This window comes from Microcaecilia unicolor, chromosome 3, assembly GCF_901765095.1.
Source record: "Microcaecilia unicolor chromosome 3, aMicUni1.1, whole genome shotgun sequence".
Taxonomy (NCBI): Eukaryota; Metazoa; Chordata; class Amphibia; order Gymnophiona; family Siphonopidae; genus Microcaecilia; species Microcaecilia unicolor.
In genome coordinates this window covers 281036542-281063120 of record NC_044033.1, presented here as the reverse complement: position 1 = coordinate 281063120, position 26579 = coordinate 281036542, and the positions used below count along the sequence as shown (strand labels likewise).

Here is a 26579-nt window from a genome sequence, read left to right as displayed (position 1 = left end):
TTAACCTTCACTTCCCCAACTGTAAAGGTCTAAAATACAAACTAACGCATGCGTCAACCTTTTCATACCTGAGCACACAATTCTGGAACGCGCTGCCACGCAACTTAAAAACGATTAATGAACTAATTAACTTCCGCAAACTACTGAAGACCCATCTCTTTAACAAGGTATACCACAAAGATCAACAAATGTGAACTCCTCCACATACATCCAGAATTGTATCATAATATCTGCTTGTTATACTACTATCATGTTTTTTCTTATAATGTTTACCCAAGATCCTTTTGTAATACTAAATGTCTATTTTCTTATATATTTCCACTATTCATGATGTATTGTAAGCCACATTGAGCCTGCAACAAATGCAATAAATAAATTAAATAAATCCATACCCACAGTCCTGGCCCCCTCCTAGACTAGAGCACTGGGAAAGACCTCTCCCAGCCTTCAGTGCTCACAACTCAAAATCCAATAAAAAAATAATGATGAAACCACTGGATCCTAAAAATTGTAATCCTCTTCTCACTGGAGTAATCTTGGGAGATTGAGACACATGGGGGTGCACTTGGAATAGTTCTTAAATGGCTGCATTGTGTGGCTGTGTTGAGTGACACTTAGATGGTGACTCCGACTATGATGAACTAGGGCAGATGCTGGGCAGACTTGTACAGTCTGTGTCCTGTATATGGTAATCTGGTTTAGGATGGGCTGGAAAAGGCTTCGACAGCAACTTCAATGGCTAGAACATGAGGGAAGTGCTGGGCAGACTTTTACAGTCTGTGTTCCGCAAATGTCAAGATAAAATAGGCTGGGGTGCTCTTCCGGCAGCAACTCCAGTAGTTGGAACGTAAGGACAGGGCTGGGCAGACTTCTATAATCAACGTCCCAGAAATGTCAAAGAAAAATCATGATCAAGTATTTTACATCACATTCATTGTTCATTTAATAATGTACTAACTGACAATAAGTGTGACAGTTAGGCAGACTGGATGGACCACTCGGGTCTTTTTCTGCTGTCACTTACTATGTTACTATTAGGCTCATTTTCAAAAGAGAAAAACGTCCAAAAAGTGACATAAGTCTGCATTTGGATGTTTATCTCACAAAAACGTCCAAATCAGTATTTTCGAAACCTCTTTTTAGACGTTTTTCTCTGAAGTCTGTCAGAAGGACGTCTAAATCTCAAGAGGGTGTGCCAGGGGCATGTTCAAGGCGAGACTTGGGCGTTCCTAAGACTTAGACGTGTTTCAGCCATAATGGAACAAAACAAAAACATCCAAAACTAAAACTTAGACGTTTTGAGCTACACCTGTTTTTATAACGAATAGCTGCAGTGGGAATTGAACCCACTTCCCCTGGATCAAAGTCTGCTGCACTAACCACTAGGTTATTCCTCTACTCCACACAAGAGATGCCCCAGATGACCACTGGAGGGAATCGGGGATCACCTCGTCTCACACAAGAGATGCCCCAGATGACCACTGGAGGGAATCGGGGATCACCTCACCTTACTCCCACAGTGGTCACTATCCCACTCCCAAAAATAAGATTAAAAATATTACTTGCCAGCCTCAGATGTTATACTCAGGTCCATTAGAATAGGAGTAGTCTAGTAGTGGTGCAGTACACTGCAGACAGGTGAACTCAGGCTTCTACCTCCCCCTACTTGTTACATTTGTGGAGGAAACTGTGAGCCCTCCAAAACCCACCAGAAACCCACTGTACCCACATATTGGTGCTCCCTTCACCTGTAGGGGATAGCTATGGTAGTGGTGCATAGTTGGGGGGTAGTGGGTTTTGGGGGGCTCAGCAGACAAGGTAAGGGAGCAATGGTGAGATGTGTACCTGGGAGCATTTTATGAAGTCCACTGCATTGCCCCATGGATGCCCTATGGCTTTCCTGGGAAGTCACTTTTCCACTAATCTACCTGATGCCAAGCTTTCTATTTTTTTTTATAACATCTGAGCCTTGTGTCTATTGTTTATCATTAGATTTGAGCTTTGAATTCAGATCTATAGATGAAAAGGAGGTCTCGTTACATATATCTAAATACCAGAGTGCTATTTTTCCATACTTCATAGAAAGAATGTACATTCCCTAATTATCTGTCCCAATGCAACTGAAGCTTTTACCTCCTCAGTGCATGTAAATGGTTTCATCCCTGTGTGGATTCTGTGATGCCATGAGAGGCTTTCTTTCCAATCAAAGCTTTTACCACACTCAGGACATGTAAATGGTTTTAACTCCTGTGTGTATTCTCTGGTGCATTGTGAGGTTTACCTTCTGACCAAACCTTTTACCAGACTCTATACATGCAAATGGTTTCTCTCCCGTGTGGACTTTCTGATGCACTTTGAGATTTACATTACAACCAAAGCTTCTTCCACACTTAGAACATGTGAATGGTTTCATTTTATTGTGGATTTTCTTGTGTATTTTGTACGTTTTCCATTTGGATGTATTTGTTTGAAAATGGACCAAAAAATAAAACATCCAAATCACAAAACATTTTTCCAAACAGCATTTTCAAAAAGAAAGGATAGACTTTTTTTTTTTTTTTTTGTAGAAAATGACCTTTCCTGTTCTGATTTTGAACATTTTACAAAAAACATCCAAATTCAGACTTATGTCATATTCAGAAATGCCCCTTGTGCCTTTGACTTGCCCAAAGTCACAAGGAGCAGCAGTGGGGATTGAACCCATGTTGCCAGGGTCAAAGCTTGAAAATTATTTTTTATACAGATCAAGGTCAGGTAAAGTAGCACATATGAGTTTATCTTGTTGGGCAGACTGGATGGACCGTACAGGTCTTTTTCAGCCGTCACCTACTATGTTACTATGTATGTTACTAACCATTAAACCACTCCCTCCTCTGTTTTGGATGTTTTGCATTTGGACGTTTTTTGTTTGAAAATGGACCAAAATAAAAAGGACGTCCAAATCACAAGATGTCCCTAGCATTTTCGAACACAAAAGATAGACGTCTGCCTTTTTCGTTTTTGTAAAACGTCCAAATTCTGATTTAGACGTTCTTTCGAAAATGCCCCTCTATGACTCCTGAAATATCTTTTCAGTAGCTTTTTGCAAAGTCACTGAACGGTCTTTGTAGAATGGAATTAGACTGTTCAGGTAGCAGTAATACAATTTAAAGAGGAGCACTCATTCATCACTGTAACCCGGATTGGAGTAGAGATTACTGGGTTTTATTATAAAAACTGTACATATAGGATCCCTTGTGTAGAGGCGCTTCAACAAGGTAATAGAGTTAGGCATTGGCAACAGCGAGGAATAGAACATCTGTGCTTGTTCTATGCTACAGGAGTCACTGCATTCAGCTGCTGGCAGCACAGATGCATGGACTGTATCAACATAAATATCACAGTACCATAAATGCACAGGAGGCAAGTCTTTTTCAACTGCAAGCAAGCTTTGGAACGAGGGGTATAGGATGAAGGAAAAAGGGGACAGACTCAACAGTATAATAATGGGTGATTTCGATTACCTCAATATTTACTGGATAAATGTTACATTAAGAAGCGCCAGAGAGATAACATTTCAAGTTTGAGCAACTATTTATTTATTTAGTTATCTAGAATAAAGCCACAATACTCTATCCTCTGCCTTAGACACTCTTGCACCTTTGATGACCCGCCCTGTAAGGCGTACAAAACCCCAACCTTGGCTGACTTCTAATATCCGCTACCTACGTTCCTGTACCCACTCCGCCGAACGCCTATGGCGGAAATCTCGGGCCCTTGCTGATTTCTTACACTTTAAGTTCATGCTGACCTCCTTCCAATCTGCTCTTTTACGTGCCAAACAGGATTATTATATCCAACTGACCAACTCTCTTGGCTCTAATCCTCGACTTCTCTTCACCACATTGAACTCTCTCCTCAAGGTGCCCCCTCCCCCAACTCTCCCTTCATTATCTCCTCAGACCCTTGCTGAATTCTTTCACAACAAGGTTCAAAAGATAAACCTTGCTTTCTCTACCTCACCAGCTCTCCCTCCACTAGTCCGTTCCCCTCTCTCTCCTTCCCCTCATTCCCTTTCCTCCTTTCCTGAAGTTACTATTGAGGAAACTACACTTCTCCTTTCTTCCTCAAAATGTACCACCTGTTCCTCTGATCCCATTCCCACCCACCTTCTTAATGCCATCTCTCCTACTCTTTTTCCTTTTATCTGTCACATTCTCAACCTCTCACTTTCCACTGCGACTGTCCCTGCTGCCTTTAAACATGCTGTGGTCACACCTCTCCTTAAGAAGCCTTCACTTGACCCTACTTGTCCCTCTAATTACCGACCCATCTCCCTCCTTCCTTTTCTCTCCAAATTACTTGAGCGTGCTGTTCACCGCCGCTGCCTTGATTTTCTCTCCTCACATGCTATTCTTGACCCATTACAATCTGGTTTTCGCCCTCTCCACTCAACCGAAACTGCGCTTACTAAAGTCTCCAATGACCTATTACTGGCTAAATCCAGAGGTCAATATTCCATCCTCATTCTTCTTGATCTTTCCGCTGCTTTTGACACTGTCGATCACAGCATACTTCTCGATACCCTGTCCTCACTTGGTTTCCAGGGCTCTGTCCTTTCCTGGTTTCTCTTCCTACCTCTCCCTCCACACCTTTAGTGTTCACTCTGGTGGATCCTCTTCTACTTCTATCCCTCTGCCTGTCGGCGTACCTCAGGGTTCTGTTCTTGGTCCCCTCCTCTTTTCTATCTACACTTCTTCCCTTGGTTCATTAATCTCATCCCATGGCTTTTCCTACCATCTCTATGCTGATGACTCCCAAAGCTACCTTTCTACCCCTGATATCTCACCTTGCATCCAAACCAAAGTTTCAGCGTGCTTGTCTGACATTGCTGCCTGGATGTCTCAACGCCACCTGAAATTAAATATGACCAAAACCGAGCTTCTCATTTTCCCCCCCAAACCCACCTCCCCGCTCCCCCCATTTTCTATTTCTGTTGCTGGCTCTCTCATTTTCCCTGTCTCCTCAGCTCGAAACCTTGGGGTCATCTTTGACTCTTCTCTCTCCTTCTCTGCTCATATCCAGCAGACCGCCAAGACCTGTCGCTTCTTTCTTTACAACATCCGTAAAATCCGCCCCTTTCTTTCCGAGCACTCTACCAAAACCCTCATCCACACCCTTGTCACCTCTCGTTTAGACTACTGCAATCTGCTTCTTGCTGGCCTCCCACTTAGTCACCTCTCCCCTCTCCAGTCGGTTCAAAACTCTGCTGCCCGTCTCATCTTCCACCAGGGTCGCTTTACTCATACTACCCCTCTCCTCAAGACCCTTCACTGGCTCCCTATCCGTTTTCGCATCCTGTTCAAACTTCTTCTACTAACCTATAAATGTATTCACTCTGCTGCTCCCCAGTATCTCTGCACACTCGTCCTTCCCTACACCCCTTCCCGTGCACTCCGCTCCATGGATAAATCCTTCTTATCTGTTCCCTTCTCCACTACTGCCAACTCCAGACTTCGCGCCTTCTGTCTCGCTGCACCCTACGCCTGAAATAAACTTCCTGAGCCCCTATGTCTTGCCCCATCCTTGGCCACCTTTAAATCTAGACTGAAAGCCCACCTCTTTAACATTGCTTTTGACTCGTAACCACTTGTAACCACTCGCCTCCACCTACCCTCCTCTCTTCCTTCCTGTTCACATTAATTGATTTGATTTGCTTACTTTATTTATTTTTTGTCTATTAGATTGTAAGCTCTTTGAGCAGGGACTGTCTTTCTTCTATGTTTGTGCAGCGCTGCGTATGCCTTGTAGCGCTATAGAAATGCTAAATAGTAGTAGTAGTAGTATTTATTTATTTAGTTATCTAGAATAAAGCCACAAAGAAAATCTACTGAAGCTGCATTTAATTTTCGAAAGGGCGACTATAATAAATTAGGAAAATGGTTAAAAAAGAAGCTAGAAGAATTGGCTGCAAAGATCAGGACACTAAATCAGCAGGGATGTGGTTCAAAAATGCTATCTTGGAAGTCCAGACCAAATGCATTCTACATATTTACAAAGTTGGAAAAAAGAGAAAACGGCAGCCAGCATGGTTTAACGCTGCTTTTGACTCCTAACCACTACTCACTTGCCCTGTACCCTTTTATCCCCACCTCTTTAATTCCCTTACCTCTTAGTTGTTCTGTCTGTTTGCCTGTCCTATTTAGATTGTGAGCTCTTTTCATGTATGGTGTACAGCGCTGCGTATGCCTTGTAGCGCTATAGAAGTGATAAGTAGTAGTAGTAGTAAGTGAAAGAGGCTATTATAGCCAAAAGAATGTCCTTCAAATAATGGAAAAAGAACCCAAATGAAGAAAATAAGAAGCAACATAAGCACTGGCAAGTCAGATGCAAAGCATTGATAAAGAAGGCTAAAAGAGAATTTGAAAAGAAACTTGCCACAGAGGCTAAAACTTATAGTAACAACTTTTTCAGGTACATCAGAAGCAGAAAGTCTGCAAGGGAATCCCTGGGACCGTTAGATCACAAAGGAGCAAAACAGGAACTCAGGGAGGACAAGGCCAAAGCGGAAAAACTGAAAGAATTCTTTGCTTCGGTCTTTATGGAAGAAGATGTAAGAGATCTACCATCTACCTGAAAAAGAAATGGTTTTCAAGAGTGATGATGCGGAGGAACTGCCACACTGGAGAAATAAAAATAGAAATGCAGATCATTTTCTACTCAACAAGAGGAGAGGATTTAGACCCCCCCCCCCCCCAAATTAACATCTCCCTTGCTGTGGCTGGTGAGGCTCCTCAAGCCTCACCAGCTGAAGACCACCTCCTTCCCCTCCTCAGGTCCTGTGACCAGAACTCTCCAAGCTCTGTAGCTAGCAGCAGTATTTTAGATAGGCTGCTGCTGCCCACCCAACACTTGCTCGTCGTTCACACATTCATGAAATCTGAACATGCGTGGTGGTGGTGGTGGTGGGGCAGTGGTAATTTGGGGATACTGCCACCAACTGCAAGCTTGGAGATTTCTAGCTGCCAGACTGGAGGAGATGGTTTCAGTTGGCAGGGGTTGGGGGATCCCCGTCACCACAAGCATTTATATTTTGCATTTGGGTGGGAAGAAAATTTGGTGCCCACCCATTTTGGGCTCAAGCCCCCTCCCTTCCCCCCACCAAATCAGCCATCTGACTATGCCATAGGATATAATACAGAAACCATCTGTGTTGCACATATCCGAAAGCTAACATATTCCAGTTAATAAATTCAAAACAAAACACTTTCTACCTCTGTTGTCTGGACATTTTGTTTTTCCATCATCTTGGTCCCAGTTTCTCTTTTTCTGCTTTCTTGTCTGTCTTATGCTAATTCTCTTTCCAGTGTCTGCTGTCCATTTTTATTTTCTCCTCTCTTCTCTCTCGTTCCATTCCCTCACTGCACCTGTCTCTAACATATCAATTTTTCCCTTTCAGCTATTTCCTCCCTTTTTTTTTTTTTTTACCTTTTCTGCCTCTGTCCACTCAAATTTCACTCTCTCTCACACTGTTCTTCTTTTCAATTTTCAGCTACCTATCAATTTTCCATCTCCTCTCAGTCCCTAGCTCTCCCCTTTCCCATCTCAATTCTTTCCCATACTCCTATTTCTTTCCATCTACACCCCATTATCACATTTCTACCTCTGTACTCACTATTCTCCTCTCACTCATCTTTATTGCCACTCCATTTTCACTTCTCCCATAGGGTCGTTTTATGACTTTTTACCATTAAAACCCAGACAGCTTGACATCCTCTTCGAGTCTGCTTCACTTTCTTGTCTTATTGCTCATGTTTGCATGAGGTATTTTTTATTTTATTTATTTATTGCATTTGTTGCAGGCTCAATGTGGCTTACAACCACCAGCCCCGCCTCCCACCACCGGCCCTGCCACCCAATCTCGACTAAGCTCTTGATACCGCTTTTCTACAGTTTTTGCAACCACATCCAAAGCAGTTTATCTGGGGCAACGGAGGGTTAAGTGACTTTACCCAGAGTCACAAGGAGCTGCAGCGGGAATCGATCCCGGTTCCCCAGGACCGAAGTCCGTTGCACTAACCACTAGGCTACACCTCCACTCCAAGTCTGATCCGTTCTTTTTTTTTTTTTTTTTTTTTTCCAATTCTTTTTTTATTGGTATAGATTTATCTTACATTACGCAAAGCTAGATAATAAAACAACATTACACATCATGTCTGGTTTACTTGTCTAACATCTGAAACTATCCCTATACCTTCCCGTCCCACCCTCCCCCTCCCCCCTCCCCCCCTCCCGTATCATGGTGGTGCTGCTTGCTGTTCCTTAAATTGTTCATAGGACTGCCATAATTTGCCAAAGGGTCCCATTCTTCCTCTTCTGATAGCTGTCAGTTTAGCCATTTGATACAGAAAGTCTACTCTCTGCAACACTTTTTGCATATCCGGCGTTTGTTGTTTTTTCCAATTTCTTGCTATAGCAATTTTTGCCGCGACCAGATATTGTGTCGCCAGTCTATGCTGCACCCCCGTCGTTGAGCTCGGCTTGATATGGAGCAAACAATTTTCGGGCTTGCATGGGTAGGGTTGCTGGATCACTTTAGAAATTATTGTGATAATTGCCTTCCAATAATCCAGTATTCTGGGGCATTCCCACCAGATGTGCATAAATGTTCCCTTCTCTCCACAGTTTCGCCAACAGTCTGCTGATACCTCTGGATATATACGATGCAATCTCTCTGGCGTATAATACCACCAGTAATATATCTTATATCCATTCTCGATTGCACTCTGAGCCAAAGATGGTTTAAAGAGATACCTATATCCTCTCTTCCAACAGTCTTTAGTTATTGTGGTTTGCAATGCTGTTTCCCATCTATTCACATACATTGTTTGGGGGTCAGTATAACTTAACAGAGCTAGATATAGACGCGATATGCTCCCTCTACCCCCGCCCTTCTCTAATGCATTTTCTAGAGATGTTTTCCCCAGTTCCAACTCTTCTCGTGCCTTGCTAAGGATATAATTACGGATACAACAGTAATATACTTGATCTCTGGCTTGCAGCCCGTATTCCTCCTGCAATATTGGAAAATCTACCACTTTGTCCTCATCCCATAATTGACCTAAATTGTAGAGCCCTGCGCGTGCCCATTGTTTGTAGCTAATTTCTGACCCTCCAAGCGGAAACCCAGGAGCCCTACCTATTCCTGTCTTGTGAAAGTACTTTCTTTCAGGAAACCATTTCCTCCTAATTTGATGCCATGTGGTTAAAATGTGCCTAATTCCTATGGGCGCCCTTCTACCTAAACTCCCAAGCTCCTTGTCCAAAGACCATAGAATGTCTCCTATTTCTCTCATTCCCAACCATGCTCTCTCCCAATGCAGCCATTTCTTGGTAACCGCCGGGTGCCAATCGGCTAGAATTCTTAGTTGGGCAGCCTGATAGTATAATAGGAAATTGGGCACTCCCATCCCTCCTCTCTCTTTTGGTTGGTACATAATATTGCGTTTCACCCTCGGTGGTCTCTTTCGCCATATAAAAGCGAACATTTTCCTGTTTAAATGCTTAAAAAAGCTTCGAGGGATAGGGATGGGTAGTGCCATAAAAAGATATAGTATCTTTGGTAGAATAATCATTTTTATCGCATTAATGCGCCCCGTCCAGGATATATTTAAACCTTCCCATCTATCCAGTTCACCAAATAGTTCTTTCACTTTTTGAGGATAATTGGCCTCATATAATTCCTCCAACTTAGGAGTAACCTGTATCCCGAGATACCTTATAGACTTAGTGGCCCATATAAAGGGGAGATCAGCTTTGAGTCGTACTACCTCCTGATTCGGGACTGTGAGATTTAGAATCTCTGTTTTATTAATATTTACCTTGAAGCCCGATTGCGCCCCATATTGTTTCATTATCTCTATGGCCTGTTTTATGGAAGTTTCTGGGCTTGTCAGCGTCAAAAGGATGTCGTCTGCAAATAACATCAGTTTATGTTCCCTTTTCCCACGCACTATCCCCTTAACTCCTTCCTTCCTTCTGATAGTGCATGCTAATGGCTCCATTGTTAGTGCGAACAGCAATGGTGACACTGCACATCCTTGTCTAGTACCTCTCTTAAGATGTATTGGCTCAGAATAAGACCCATTTACTTTCAGGATCGCCAGGGGAGCCTGATATAAGAGCTGCAGCCATTTTAGATACCTCCCCCCCACTCCGATCTTCTCAAGTGTCGCAAAAAGAAAAGGCCATTCTACTCGGTCGAACGCCTTTTCAGCGTCAACCGAGAGAACCACTGCCGGTACCTGTTCATCCCCGACCTGCTGAATGAGATGTTGTAGGCACCTAGTATTGTCAAATGCCTGGCGCCCTGTAATAAATCCCACTTGATCCTCATGTACCAGTCTGGGCATCATCACCTGTAGTCTGCTGGCTAATATTTTTGTAAATATTTTATAATCTACATTTAGTAGGGAGATAGGTCTATATGACCCACATTCTTGCGGGTCCTTCCCCGGTTTAAGCAGAAGGGTGATTGCCGCCAGCCGCCACGTATAGGGCAACTCTTGTGCCTGATCATATGCCAAAAACAGTCTCCGCAAAAGTGGGGCCAGCAGCGATGCATATAGCTTATAAAATCTTGCGGGATACCCATCAGGCCCTGGAGCCTTGGCATGTGGCAAATTCTTAATTGCTTCCTTTATCTCGTCTATTCCTATTGGCTCCGACAAGCGCTCTCTTTCTCCCTGTGTCAATTGTGGTAGCTCTACCCCCTGTAGATATGTAGTTATCTCCCCAGCTGTAGCGTCCACCTCTGATTTATAGAGACTTGTGTAAAAATTATGGAATGTCTCTTGTATATCCCCTGTTTCCGTGACTGCCTGGCCTTGTTGTGTTTTGATACTATGAATATGGTTTCGTGTCATCTGCTTTTTCAGCTTGTTTGCTAACAATCTACTTGCTTTATCCCCCAGCTCATATTGCTCCTGTTGAACTTGTTGCAATTGACTCGCCATTTCTGCCAACTGCAGTTCATTAAGCTGCATTTTATATTTATGAAGTTCATTCTGGAGATTTATACCTTCAGGGTTCGCCTTATGTTGCTGTTCTAGCTGTGCTATCCCCTTTCTAAGTTCTCTCTCTTTGGCTGCTTTTTGTTTATTTAAGTGGGCCCTGAGGGAGATCAGCTGCCCTCTCAATACCACCTTTAGCCCCTCCCATAGGCTCTCTGGGCGGACTTCTGCCACATCATTAAACTCAATGTAGTCTTTTATGTATTGTTCTACCTTTCCCACATTCTCCGGGTCATGAAGTAGAGCTTCGTCCAACCTCCAATACTTTCTGCCTCCCTCTGCATGTCCACTCTCAATAGTCAACCGGACTGGAGCATGGTCAGACCATATGCGAATGCCTATTGTTATTTTTTGAGCAGTTCTGGCCACCAGCCCATCCCCAAGCCAGAGATCAATCCGTGAGTATGAATTATGCGGTGCTGAATAGTATGTGTAGTCTTTTTCTTGCATGTGTGACACCCTCCATAAATCTATTAGACCCCATCTATGCATAAAACTAGAGATCTTTTCTCTATCTTTTCTAGCATATCCCACCTGCCCTTTTGAATTATCCATTATCGGGTTCAGGGTCAGGTTGAAATCCCCACCCATTAATAATTGGCCTTGCATGTTTTCTTGTATCACTGCTTCAAGTTCTTCTATAAATTTACCTTGCCCTTCATTGGGTGCATACACTGTCATAAATGTATATTGAGTATTATACAGTGAGGCTATCACCATAAGATATCTGCCTCCCTTATCTTCTATTGTTTTAATAATGCGCCATGGCAGTTTATCTGAGAAGGCCACCAACACTCCTCCCTTTTTATGATGCTGCCTGTTCGCAGCGTGGTACATTACTGGATATCTTTTGTGGGCTAACATTTTCTCATGACATTTTTTTACATGCGTTTCTTGCAACATAATTATATCACCGTTCATTTTTAACAGTTCTGTATATATGCGCTTACGCTTAATGGGTGAGTTGAGGCCCTTAACATTCCAGGTCACACATTGAAACATGTTATACATTTCTTTACCCTATAAGCTAGCCTAGTCAGCAACCACCAGATACTCCCCTCTTGACCCCCCCCCCTTCCCTCCCCCCCTTCCCCCCCTTTCACACAAAAGACATGTCCCATTCTCCTTTGGGTACATGCCTCTAGCTGAGAGGAGTGACGTCATCTCCCGTCTCACAGCTCGCTCTAGAGACTTCTCCTTCCCCTCCTATTGATATAGTTCTTTGCCAACCTGTTCCAGTGATCGATCATCCAGTCAGTCTGTTGTCCATATCATTTTCCCGTTCGTGAATGCACTTGCTTGCCCGATATTTGTCGTCGGAGGCGTCCTCGGCCTTGTGATACCCTTTGCCATTTAGGTTTTGGAGGGCAGACTACCGCTCCTTGCCCATCTTGTGGAGGATCCTCTGTAGTCTCCCTTCGTTTCAGATACTCCTGCGCTTCTTCAATTGACGCCACTCTCCTTTGCTTTCCCTCTTGAAAAAAGGTTAAGGCAAATGGGTACTGCCATTTATATGATATTCCTTCGTCTCTCAACTGTGCAGTCAACGGGCGGAGTTCTCCCCTTCGTTTAAGGGTCAATGCTGATATGTCCTGGTATAATTCAATCGGGTAGCTCTCCCAAGTTATAGGGGCCGCCCCTCTTGCCTTCTTCATCACTGCTTCTTTCACTGTGAATTTTGTAAAACATGCCACTATATCTTTCGGCTGGTTTTGTTTTCGCACACCCAGTGCCCTATGGGCGCGTTCAATGCTTATTGTTGTTTTATCATAGCATTCAGATTCAGTAGATAATAATTGCGCTGCAATGGATCTCACCACCTCTTCACAATTGTTAAATTCAGGCACCTCAGGTATCCCCCGGATTCTTATATTGGAGCGTCTGCTCCTATTCTCTAGGTCCTCAACTTTGTCTATGAGGTATCTGGCTTCATTTTTCCTCTCTTCCAATTGTTGCTCCATAGCTTTTAACGCTTCTCCCTGCTCCTCTTGCTCGTTTTCTACCTCCAGGACTCGATTTCCCAGCTCAGTGATTTCCCCTCGCAGCTCCGCGCTCAGCTGGGCAAAGTCCCTTCGCACTTCTTTGAGATCCGTTTTGATCTCTTGAAACCATGAGCAGAGCTTCGCCCATATTTCTGGTTCTACCTCCATTCTTTCATTTGAAGGTTCATCGCGTGCTCGCTCTGTGTTTTCCTGTTCTTCCCTCGTGCTGCGGGCGCCATTTTGTTCCGTTCTCCCTTTCTGTTGCTGATATGAGAACACTGCTAGGTCCGGGAGTTTTGCCTTCGCTTGCGACATCCTTTGATTTCGTTCTTCTTCACCAGTCAGTCGCTATGCTTTTCAGCCGATTTGCGGGGTAAGGATCGCTACTTAAATGCTTCTTTTAGTGCTGTTCTGCGGGAGCTTCGTTCTCACTGCTCCATTCAGTAGCGTGACGTCACTTCCTCCCCCAAGTCTGATCCGTTCTGAACAGGATTCCTTTGTTTATCCCACGCATGTTTGAATTCCATTACCGTTTTCATTTCCACCACCTCCCGTGGGAGGGCATCCACTACTCTCTCCGTGAAAAAATACTTCCTGACATTTTTCATTAGTCTGCCCCCCTTCAATCTCATTTCATGTCCTCTCGTTCTACCGCCTTCGCATCTCCGGAAAAGGTTCGTTTGCAGATTAATACCTTTCAAATATTTGAACGTATCATATCACCCGTTTCTCCTTTCCTCCAGAGTATACATGTTTAGGTCAGCAAGTCTCTCTTCATACGTCTTGTAACGCAAATCCCATACCATTCTCGTAGCTTTTCTTTGCATCGCTTCAATTCTTTTTACATCCTTAGCAAGATAAGGCCTCCAAAACTGAACACAATACTCCAGGTGGGGCCTCACCAACGACTTATACAGGGGCATCAACACCCCCTTTCTTCTGCTGGTCACACCTCTCTCTATACAGCCTAACAACCTTCTAGCTACGGCCACCGCCTTGTCACACTGTTTTGTCGCCATCAAATCCTCAGATACTATCACCCCAAGATCCCTCTCCCTGTCCGTACCTATCAGAATCTCACCGCCTAACACATACGTCTCCCGTGGATTTCTATTCCCTAAGTGCATCACTTTGCATTTCCTCACGTTGAATTTTAATTGCCAAACCTTAGATGATTCTTCTAGCTTCCTCAGATCCTTTTTCATGTTTTCCACTCCCTCCCAGGTGTCCACTCTGTTACAAATCTTAGTGTCATCCGCAAATAGGCAAACTTTACCTTCTAACCCTTCGGCAATGTCACTCACAAATATATTGAACAGAATCGGCCCCAGCACCAATCCTTGAGGCACTCCACTACTCACCTTTCCCTCCTCCGAGTGAATTCAGTTAACCACCACCCTCTGGCGTCTGTCCGTCAACCAGTTCCTAATCCAGTTCACCACTTTGGGTCCTATCTTCAGCCCATCCAGTTTATTTAAGAACCTCTTGTGGGGAACCGTGTCAAAAGCTTTGCTGAAATCTAAGTAGATTACGTCTATAGCTCATCCCTGATTCAATTCTCCTGTCACCCAATCAAAGAATTCAATGAGATTCGTTTGGCACGATTTCCCTTTGGTAAAACCATATTGTCTCTGATCTTGCAACTTATTTGCTTCCAGGAAATTCACTATCCTTTCCTTCAGCATCGCTTCCATTACTTTTCCAATAATCGAAGTGAGGCTTACCGGCCTGTAGTTTCCAGGTTCTTCCCTATCACCACTTTTGTGAAGAGGGACCACCTCCGCCGTTCTCCAATCCCTCGGAACCTCTCCCGTCTGCAAGGATATATTAAATCTTTAAGAAGACCCGCCAGAACCTCTCTGAGCTCCCTCAATATCCTGGGGTGGATCCCATCCGGTCCCATGGCTTTGTGCACCTTTAGCTTTTCAAGCTGTTCATACACACTCTCTTCCGTGAACGGTGCTCTATCCACTTCAATCTCATTTGTACTTTTTGCATTCCATCGCTGTCCTTCTCCAGGATTTTCTTCAGTGAAAACAGAACAAAAGTATCAGGAGTGGAGGAGTGGCCTAGTGGTTAGGGTGGTGGACTTTGGTCCTGGGGAACTGATTTCGATTCCCGGCACAAGCAGCTCCTTGTGACTCTGGGCAAAGCACTTAACCCTCCATTGTCTGCCGCATTGAGCCTGCCATGAGTGGGAAAAAGTGCGGGGTACAAATGTAACAAAAATAAAATAAAAAATAAAATTTAGCAAATTTGCTTTTTCTTCATCATTATCCGCATAGCGGTTCGCAGTATCTTTTAGTCTCACAATTCCCTTTTTAGTCCCAGAAGCTTAGCCGGTGGTGGGAGGCAGGGCTGGTGGTTGGGAGGTGCGGATAGTGCTGGGCAGACTTATACCATCTATGCCAGAGCCGGTGGTGGGAGGCGGGACTGGTGGTTGGGAGGAGGGGATAGTGCTGGGCAGACTTATACGGTCTGTGCCATTGCCGGTGGTGGGAGGCAGGGATAGTGCTGGGCAGACTTATACGGTCTGTGCCATGAAGAAGACAGGTATGACATCTCATTACCTCCCCCGGTAACCGAGATTCCACCTTCCCAGCTGCAGCTAGGATCAAGAGTCTTTTTCTGCAGTCATCTACTATGTTACTATGCCGAGATTAGGTGACAGAGCCGGTGGGGGGAGGCGGGGCTAGTGCTGGGCAAGACTTCTACGGTCTGTGCCCTGAAAATGGCAGATACAAATCAAGGTAAGGTATACACAAAAAGTAGCACATATGAGTTTATCTTGTTGGGCAGACTGGATGGACCGTGCAGGTCTTTTTCTGCTGTCATCTACTATATTACTATGTCTAAGCCCAACGTTGGACATTTTGCTCAAAACGTCCAAAGTGCAAGTGGGGAATATAGCCATTTTCAAAACAGAAAAACATTTATCTTTTTTATTTTTTTTCTAAAATGGCTATTTGCTAGATGTTTTTGTGCTCTGTGCATTTATATTTTTGGCCCATTAAAAACAAACTAACAAAAAAAAAACATGTCCAAGTGAAAAACACCCAAAATCAAGCTATTGGGATGTAGGAGAAGCCCGCATTCTTAGTAGACTGGCCACACAGACATCCCAGAAGAACAATGGGGAAACCCTATGGGGAACTGCAGTGGACGTCAAATAAATGCTCCCATCTCACCATTGCTTCTTTGTCTGCTGAGCCCCTCCCCAACCCCACTACCCTGAACTGTACACCACTACAGAAGCCCCTATGGGTGAAGGGGGCATCTACATGTGCGTACAGTGGCTTTCTGGTGAGTTTTGGAGGGCTCAGGTAGGGGGAGGTACGGGCCTGGGTCCATCTGTTTACAGAGCACTGCACCCACCACTAGACTACTCCAGGGACCTGCATGCTACTCTAATGGACCCGAGTATTACCATCCTCTATGCCAGTCTCAGATGTAAGTAATGTTTTTAATTACATTTTTTGGGGGTGGGAGGGGGTTAGTGACCACTGGGTGAGTAAGGGGAGGTCATCCCTGATTCCCTCCAGTGGTCATCTGGTCATTTAGGGCACCTTTTTGTGCGCCTTATTCATTATAAAAACAGGTCGAGCTCAAAATGTCTTAATTTTTTTTCTGCCGTCATCTACTATGTTACTATGTTTAGTTCTGGACGGTTTTGTTTTGTTCCATTATGGCTGAAAAACAACCATGTTAGGAATACCCAGATCTTGCCCCCTTGTGATTTCCATGTAATTCTGACGGACTTCATAGAAAAACATCTAAAACTTGTTTTTGAAAATATCAATTTGGATGTTTTTGTGAGAAAAATGTCCAAATGCAGATTTATGCCAGTTTCTGGACGTTTCTCTCTTTGGAAAATGAGCCCCATAACAGAAAAACGCAATAGATGATGGCAGATAAAGACCTGCACGTTCCATCTAGTCTGCCCACTAAGATAAACTCATAGCATATATGGAACTCCTTTTGCTTCTTCTTTTAATTGTTTTTATATCTGTAAACTGCTTTGACTTGTCTGTAAAGTAAGCGGTATAGTCAATTAATAAACAATTGATCTGTTCTTCCATTTTTAAGAACAGTCTGTAGAAGTCTGCCCGGCACTGGACATACTCCCCAGTGTATTAGTCATTGACAGTATTTACAAGCTCTTGAAAAAACTACTCCTCTGGGTTGATTCAAATATTCTTAGTTGCTGCCTAACTTCAAGCTTTATTGTATCTAATTAAATAACAGCTTGAGAAGCCAATAGTAACTCTTATTACCAGTGCTTGCTTTTTTTTTTAAGGAAAAAAGGTACCAATGCTCATTATGGATAACCTTAGGTGCAGGGTCACTATCTGACTCCGCCCCTGCAGTAGCCACACCCACATGCCTGTTTATATGTACCATGGCTAGTAAAAGGGATCATTGAAAATATTACACCAGTATAGTAGTAGTAGTAGTAGTAGAAGAAGAAAAATAACTTGTCATTTTTTCCATTATAAATAATTTCTGTGCTGCTACAGTTCCAGTATACCCAAAACAATACAAACCAAATAAGCATACAGATTAGGAATAAGGAGAACAGTCTTGCCAAATTTGAAACACAATATGTTATCAAAATTTCAGAACCTAACAAACAGATCCCTATTCAGATACTTGGCCTTGCAGTTACACAGGCAGAACATAGAGAGCCCCTCTTCAAATTCTTCAAAACTTAACACACTGCGTGCAGCACAATACCAGAAAACAGAAACAAATACATGGCCATACATTGCAAAATAAGAGAGCAGATGTAAATTCTAAAATTGGACATATTCCAAACACTAAAATGAAAATAAAATGTTTTTTTCTACCTTTGTTGACTGGTGACTTTGTTTTTCTGCTCATGTTGGTCCCAGTCTCTAATTCTGATGCTGTCTATCTGTTCTTCCTGGCCATTTATTTCTTTACTTTCCTCCTTTCTTCTTCATTTATTGCCCTACATCCATAAGTTAAAGCTGGGTCCTCCACAGATTTGACTGGAAGAAGTATAGAGTGGATCCAGCTTTTGCCTATTTTCTCCACCCATGTGCAGTTCTTCTTCTCCCTTCCCTTTCCCTCATCTCCATCCATGTGCATCTTCTTTTCTCTTCCCTACTCTCCATCTATGTCCAGAATTTCTCCTCTCTCCCATCCCTTGCATCCGTCCAGCATTTTCCCTTCCCCTCCATCCATATGCATCTCCATCCTCTCTCTTCCCTCCCCTCCATCCATGTCTAGCGATTCTCCTGTCTTCCCCTCCATCCATGTCCAGCAATTTTCCTCTCTCACCTGCATCTATGTCCAGGTGAAGATGTGATTCCATGTGCCCCAATGAATGGAGAGTTTAATTTTACTTTATTTATAACACCAGGCTTCCCAAGGCAGATTACAACAACAGTCATAGGAGCCAACTTTTCAAAATTATTGGGGGTGCTAAGCCCAATGGAAATGACTCCTCCCTGAACAGAAACAAGGAATTTTTCTCAATATTGGGGGTGCTCAAGCACCCACAGAGTCGGCTCCAAAGACAACAGTTAAGATAAACCCCTAAAGAAACAGGATATCCTCACTGAAATTTGGCCATCTGTATTGTATAGTAGAAAAATAAGCACAAAATATAGAGTTTATAACTGCTTTTTCTCTACCAGGTACCATAATGGTAAAATTATGTATAATCATACCTGATAATTTTCTTTCCATTAATCATAGCTGATCAATCCATAGACTGGTGGGTTGTGTCCATCTACCAGCAGGTGGAGATAGAGAGCAAACTTTTGCCTCCCTATATGTGGTCATGTGCTGCCGGAAACTCCTCAGTATGTCGATATCAAAGCTCCATCCGCAGGACTCAGCACTTAGAGAATTACACCCACGAAGGGACACTCTGCCCAGCTCACCACCGCCGAAACGGGGGAGGGGAATTAACCCAGCTCATCCCCACACAAGTGGGGGAGGGGAATCCGTCCAGCTCATCCCCGCGGAGCGGGGGAGGGACACCACACCCGCCGATGCGGGGGGATCTGGCTTATCCTGCAACCGCAACCGCGGGAGGAGCTGACTGACCCTAACACCGCCGAAGCGGGAGGGGTACAAAGCTGCCCTACAGCCGCACGAAGCGGGAGGGAGTGCCGGCAGAATTTATGTCTCAATCCAGCCCCGTAAAACGGAGGGGAGAGGAATGCAGCAGCTCACTGTAACACAAACTCGTCTCAACTCTTGAAGAATCCAAGTGAAAGAAGAACTTGAACACGAAGTCCTCCTGAAGTAACTGAAGGCTAAACTTGAACCTAAAATTCAACCAGAATATAAACAGTACAGATATCTGGGAGGGGCTATGGATTGATCAGCTATGATTAATGGAAAGAAAATTATCAGGTATGATTATACATAATTTTACCTTCCATATCATCAAGCTGATCAATCCATAGACTGGTGGGATGTACCGAAGCAGTACTCACCCAGGGCGGGACATAGAAATCCCTGACCTCAACACTGAAGCTCCAAACCGGGCCTCCGCCCGTGCAGCCACAGTCAAACGGTAATGCTTGGAGAATGTATGAGCCGAAGCCCACGTTGCCGCCTTGCATATCTCTTCCAAGGAGACGGATCCGGCCTCTGCCATCGAGGCCGCCTGAGCTCTCGTGGAGTGATCCTTCAGCTGGATAGGCGGCACCTTCCCCGCGGCCACATAAGCCGCTGCAATGGCTTCCTTGACCCATCTTGCCACTGTAGGCTTAGCAGCCTGCAGACCCTTACGAGGACCTGCAAACAGGACAAACAGATGATCCGATTTCCGGAAATCATTGGTCACTGCCAAGTATCTGATGATGACTCGTCTCACATCCAGATATTCAAGAGCGGAGTACTCCTCTGGGTAGTCCTCCCTACGAAAGGAAGGGAGACAGAGCTGCTGATTCACATAGAAGCGAGAACCAATCTTGGGCAGGAAGGCAGGCACTGTGCGAATAGTCACTCCTGCCTCAGTGAACTGCAGAAAAGGCTCTCGACATGAGAGCGCCTGGAGCTCGGAAACTCTTCTGGCTGAAGTGATAGCCACCAAAAAGACTGTTTTCAACGTCAGGTCTTTCAGAGATGCCCTCGACAAGGGTTCCAAAGGCGGCTTCTGCAATGCTCTTAGCACCAGGTTGAGATTCCACGCAGGCACCACTGAGTGCAGAGGAGGGCGCAGGTGATTAACTCCCTTGAGAAAGCGCACCACATCTGGCTGCGAAGCCAGGGAAGCACCCTTCAGGCGGCCCCTGAAGCAAGCCAGAGCCGCTACCTGGACTTTAAGGAAACTGAGCGACAGGCCTTTCTCCAGACCTTCTTGCAGGAACGCCAACACTGAAGAAATTGGAGCAGTGAAGGGAGAAAGTGAGCCTGCTTCACACCATGCTGCAAAGATACGCCAAACCCTGGCGTAAGCAGTAGAAGTAGAGCGCTTCCTCGCTCTCAGCATAGTGGCGATGACCTTGTCTGAGAAGCCCTTCTTCCTCAGACGCTGCCGCTCAATAGCCAGGCCGTAAGACCAAAGGGAGAGGGATCCTCCATCACCACGGGACCCTGATGTAACAGGCCCTGCTCCACTGACAGCCGCAGAGGATCGTCGACTGAGAGCCTGAACAAGTCCGCATACCAGGGACGTCTGGGCCAATCCGGACCCACCAGGATTACCCTGCCGGGATGCTTTGCCACCCGGTCTAGCACCCTGCCCAACATGGGCCAGGGCGGGAACACATAGAGGAGCTCTTGTGTCGGCCACTGTTGGAGAAGAGCATCTACTCCCAGGGATCGAGGGTCCCGTCCTCTGCTGAAAAAGCGCGGCACTTGGCCATTGGCCGATGACGCCATCAGATCTAGGCTCGGCTGGCCCCAGCGCTTCGTGATGTCCAAGAACGCCTGAGCAGATAGTTGCCACTCTCCGGGCTCCAAGGTATGGCGACTGAGAAAGTCCGCCTTGACATTCATGACTCCGGCAATGTGGGCCGCTGAAAGCTGCTCCAGGCTCGCTTCCGCCCACTGGCAAAGACTCATAGCCTCCTTGGCTAGAGGGGCGCTCTTGGTACCTCCCTGGCGGTTGATATAGGCCACAGCCGTGGCATTGTCCGACAGGACCCGTACAGGCTTCAACACCAGTACCGGGATGAACTCCAATAACACCAACCGAATGGCTCTGAGTTCCAGGAGGTTGATAGACCACTTGCCTCTGCAGGAGACTAGAGCCCCTGCGCTGTCCTTCCCAAGCAGTGGGCTCCCCAGCCCATCAAAGAGGCGTCTGTCGTGACGACAATCCACTCCGGGGTCACCAGAGGCAATCCTGCAGACACCTTGTCTGTCTGCGTCCACCAGCTCAGCGCCTTGCGCACTGCTGGGTCCACGGGAAGGCGCACAGCATAATCCTCCGACATCGGAGTCCAGCGCAGCAGCAGAGATAGCTGTAGTGGTCTCATATGAGCCCTGGCCCAGGGCACTACTTCCATCGTGGCCGTCATAGAGCCCAACAGCTGCACGTAGTCCCAAGCCCGAATAGGAGAGGCTACTAGGAACTAGTCCACCTGAGCCTGAAGCTTGACAATCCGATTGTCTGGCAGGAACACTCTGCCCACTTGGGTGTCGAATCGAACTCCCAGATACACCAGGGACTGAGTCGGGCGCAGCTGGCTCTTCTTCCAGTTGATGATCCATCCCAGGGAGCTCAAAAGAGCAACTACCCGGTCCATAGCTTTGCCGCACTCTGCATAAGAGGGGGCTCGGATCAACCAGTCGTCCAGATAAGGATGGACTTGTACTCCTTCCTTTAGCAGGAAGGCCGCTATGACCCCCATTACTTTGGAAAAGGTCCGCGGAGCAGTAGCCAACCCGAAAGGGAGGGCTCTGAACTGGAAGTGTCGTCTCAGGACTGTAAAACGCAGAAAGCGTTGGAGAGGAGGCCAGATGGGAATATGCAGGTACGCTTCCTTGATGTCCAAGGAAGCCAAGAACTCTCCTGCCTTCACTGCCGCTATAACAGAGCGGAGAGTCTCCATGCGAAAGTGCCTCACTTTCCAGGCCCGATTGACCCCTTTGAGGTCGAGGATAGGCCGGACAGAACCTCCTTTCTTTGGAACCACAAAGTAAATGGAGTAACGTCCCTTGCCAATCTGATTTTTTGGCACCGGAACGACCGCACCCAGGCGGATCAGGTTGTCCAAGGTCTGCTGCACTACCACAGCTTGACCGGAGACTTGCAGGGAGAGAGTACAAACCCGTCTCTTAAGGGTTGGCAGAACTCTAGCTTGTAGCCGTCTCTGATGACTTCCAGCACCCACGCGTCTGAAGTTATAGTGGTCCACTCGCCCAGAAACGAGGACAGCCGTCCTCCAATCTGCACTGGGGCGTGGACCAAGGCCCCGTCATTGGGTACGAGACCCTGGGGGAGGACCGGAGGGAGCACCTCCGGGACGGCGGTCTCTGCGAAAGGAATGCTGCTTGGGGGAGAAATTCCTCTTGAAGGAAGAGGGGGCAGAGGAACCCGACTTGCCCGGGCGGTACCGATGGGCTTCCTGCAACCGTCCTCTGGAGGTATCGGGACGAGTACTAACCCGAGCCCTGACCTCTGGTAATTTCTTGCCCTTAGACGTGCCGAGATCGGTCATGATTTTGTCCAGCTCGACCCCAAAGAGCAGCTTGCCTTTAAAAGGCAATCTAGCCAGGCGGGATTTAGAGGCGTGGTCAGCAGACCAATGTTTCAGCCAAAGCCACCGCCGCGCAGAGACTGTCTGAGCCATGCCTTTAGCTGAGGCTCTCCAGACATCATACAGCAAGTCTGCCAAATAGGCTAAGCCCGATTCCAGGGCCGGCCAATCAGCCCTCAAGGAATGATCCGAGGGGGAAGCCCGCTGCACCATAGTCCGCCACGCCCTGGCCACATAGGAGCCGCAAACTGAGGCCTGCAAACTTAAAGCAGCTGCCTCAAAGGACGACCTTAAGGCCGCCTCCAATCTTCTGTCTTGGGCGTCCTTTAGGGCCGTGCCACCTTCCACCGGCAACGCCGTTTTCTTAGTCACCGCAGTGATTAAAGAATCCACGGTAGGCCACAGATAGGCCTCACGTTCACTCACAGCCAAAGGATAGAGGCGGGACATAGCCCTAGCCACTTTAAGGCTCGTTTCCGGGACATCCCATTGAGCCGCAATTAAGGTGTGCATGGCATCATGCACGTGGAAGGTTCTAGGCGGGCGCTTCGTCCCCAGCATAATGGCAGAGCCAACAGGGGCTGAGGGAGAGACGTCCTCCGGAGAGGAAATCTTCAAAGTGTCCATGGCCTGTAACAACAGGTTGGGCAAATCCTCTGGGCTAAAAAGCCGCGCTGCAGAGGGGTCATCCGCTCCATCCGAGCGGGGATCTATCTCCTCCAAGGAATCCGCAAAGGATCGTTGGGAGACCTCAGACACGCTGCCCTCATCTACATCGGAGGAGACAAAAGTCCTCCAAGGCCTGGAAATCAACCCGAGGGCGTTTACCTCTGGGAACCTCAACCTCTTTATCAGAAGAGGGAGCAGGGGCAGCGTTTTGCATGAGGAAAGCCTGATGCAGCAGCAAAACAAACTCGGGGGAGAAACCCCCCAGACTGTGCACTTCCGCAGCCTGGGCAACAGCCCTAGACGCACTCTCAACCGGCGCTCGCAATAGCGGGGGAGAGACATGCTGCGCATCCAAAATGGCGTCCGGCGCGAAACTCCGTGAAGGAGCCGCGCGGGAAGAACGGCGCTTAACTTTAGCCGCTTTTGTGCCGTCGCCCAAATTAAGAGCGTTCATGGCATTAATGTCTCCAACCTCAAGGGCGGCCCCGAAGAAGCCGTCCGAGCCGCGTGGCCGGCCAAGATGGCGGAGGCGAGGAGCGGGGGATGGGCGTTTATGGCGGGAAAAAACCGCCACGCCGGAGGAACGACCAGGACATTCATCGGTCACTAAACTATCACCCATCAAGGGCGAATCAGGTTGTAAAACCCCCGCATCCCCTCTAGAAGCGCTCCAGCGATCCGGGGAGCGACCCTTTGCGCCCTCGCCCTCCGACGCCATTGCCACGAGGAGAAGAATCGGGGAACCCCCTGCCCGCTATAAAAAGGTAAAATTACCTGCTTGCCGCTCCGAGCTGTAACGAACTGGTGTCCCAGTGAGTAGCTGCAATGAACGTTTAAAGAAACGTCGAATTAAACGCCTTTAAAGACGTTTAAAAAATTTTTTTTTTTTTTTTTTTTTTTTTAAACGGAGCCAGCGGGAGGGGGGAGAAAAGGAGGGACCTGGCACCACCAGGTTTGCACTTGCTCAAAAGAGCCCTCAACCCCAGGCCTCAACAAAACCTAAGGATTAGGCTTGGAGGCCTAGCCAGAGCTGCTGCTGTGTGTGACCACCACCTGCTGAGATAGAGAACATACTGAGGAGTTTCCGGCAGCACATGACCACATATAGGGAGGCAAAAGTTTGCTCTCTATCTCCACCTGCTGGTAGATGGACACAACCCACCAGTCTATGGATTGATCAGCTTGATGATATGGAAAAACTGATTTAGTGATATTCAATTGTTATTTCATGATATTTATATCTACATATGGGAAGCTATTAAATAAATTAAAAAGCTGTCCAATAAAAAAAAAAAAACTTTTCTCCTCCATCTTTGACGGCACTGCCTATCTAACTGGAACAGCTTCAAACTTTTTACGGATGGACCAGAAATAGGCAGTCCCTTGTTTCTAATAATCTTTTTGCTATTGTTTTCAATACCGTTTGCTATTGTTTTGGGTGAACCAGTGTGATAGGTTCACCCCGTCTCCCATTTTTTTCTAACCTCCACTCCAGCATGTCTCTCTCTTGCACCCCCACCCCACGTGCCTGGGTCAGGTAAACATTTCCCCCTCCACATGTTTCTCTCCTGTGCCCCCCCCCCCCCTTGCCGGCGTCAAGTAAACATTTCCCCATGCATCCCCCCCATGTACCTTTCAAAGCGATTTTCCCTTTCTGAGCACTAACAGCAACTGCGTTCCACATTCGGCTGCCTGCTCTGCATCGGCCCAGGAATCCTTCTTTCTCTCTGCCGCACCCTGTCCCCTTTGCTGCAACTTCCTGTTTCCGCACGGGCATGGCAGAGAGAAAGAAGGACTCTAGGTCTGATGCAGGACAGGCAGCTGAAAGTGAAACGCTGCTTCTGTTAGTGCTCTGAAGGGGAAACTCATGTTGGAACAGATATTGGGGGAGGGCGGGGGAAGAGAAACTCAGGGCAGCTACCGTTGGTGGTAGTGGCAGAGGCAGCAATGAGACAGAGAGAGAGAGAGAGAGCAGCTCAAAGTCAGGACAGTTGCAGGTGAAAAAAGGTGACGGTACGCCGAACCAGATCGTACCGGAACAAAAAACGCCCTGCTTATTACTCAACAGTAATTTGTTTTCACTCACCTCGATAACCGGAAGCCATTGCTCTGCTGAAACACTGAGATACTGAAACTGCTTATCATTTACATAAGCAAGGTTGCCCATAACAAGAGTTGATGCACCAAATATTTCACATGTACGGCACAAACCTGTAAACCGACAAAATTCAAGTCAGACTTTTAGATTCAAAGTACTGTAAATCTCACAGACTGGGGCAGTAACAATGTTTAGCTGCAATAAAAGCATTCTAGATGCAGTAACTACTTATGCTATAAACAAGGGGGTCAATATTTAAACTCCACAGTTAGTGTTTTTTTTTTTAAACTTGCAAATAGAATTTAAAAATTCTAAGTAAACGGTGGCAACTGCCACTGATGTCTGGATAGCCATGATAGTCAGTCATTGTATAGTTAAGCTTTTAATTTAATACTTATATAGAAAAAAAAATCCCACTCAAGACTACCAGTAAATAAATACCAAAATATACAAACAACCGGAGTACTAAAATTACAAAGCTGTGGATACACAAAGGATGTGTTAACGTCTAATATTTAGAAGTTAACACTTCCTTTATGTATCCACTTATTAATCCATTTGATTATATTAATTGTTCTATGTTGCTGCATAGGAGTAAAACGACTGCAGTATTTAAAAGACAATATATAATGCAAGACATTTTTTAACTGAGAGGGGAAACTTCTCAGAGATGTAACTCACCCATGCAAGGATATCCACTATGAAAGTGGATTACCACCCTAGAGGGTGGAAAAGCTTCTCTATTATTGAAAATCCCTGCTAATTTTAATTTTTTTAAGCACACCCTGTGCCTCTTAAAAACTTTTCCTCAATGTGTTTTCCATCCAAAAGGGCAACAACTTAGGACAAAAAATTTGCAGCAATGTAAATCAATAGCAGTGCCTGTAAGGCTCAAAATATAAGTTCTATAACTCCCTATAGTAGCTTCAAGAAAGATTAAGCTATAAAGCCACTGTCTACTTAGTTACATAATAACATGATTACTCTGCCTGCATTATAACAGGATTATATTGTCTGCAAAATATCATAATAATATGCTCCCCACATGCATATATGAACTGCACACATTACCTACTAAAATCCTCACACA

General features: G+C 45.9%; 1 protein-coding gene across 1 annotated transcript in view; it reads right to left on the bottom strand.

The window, feature by feature from the left end:
- Nucleotides 1-26579, bottom strand: part of TARBP1 (TAR (HIV-1) RNA binding protein 1) — a 919966-nt gene that overhangs the window by 59217 nt on the left and 834170 nt on the right. The window contains exon 28 of the mRNA XM_030198123.1: nucleotides 25478-25602. Coding sequence (XP_030053983.1) covers nucleotides 25478-25602 — 125 coding nt within the window. The remainder of the gene's footprint in view (nucleotides 1-25477; nucleotides 25603-26579) is intronic.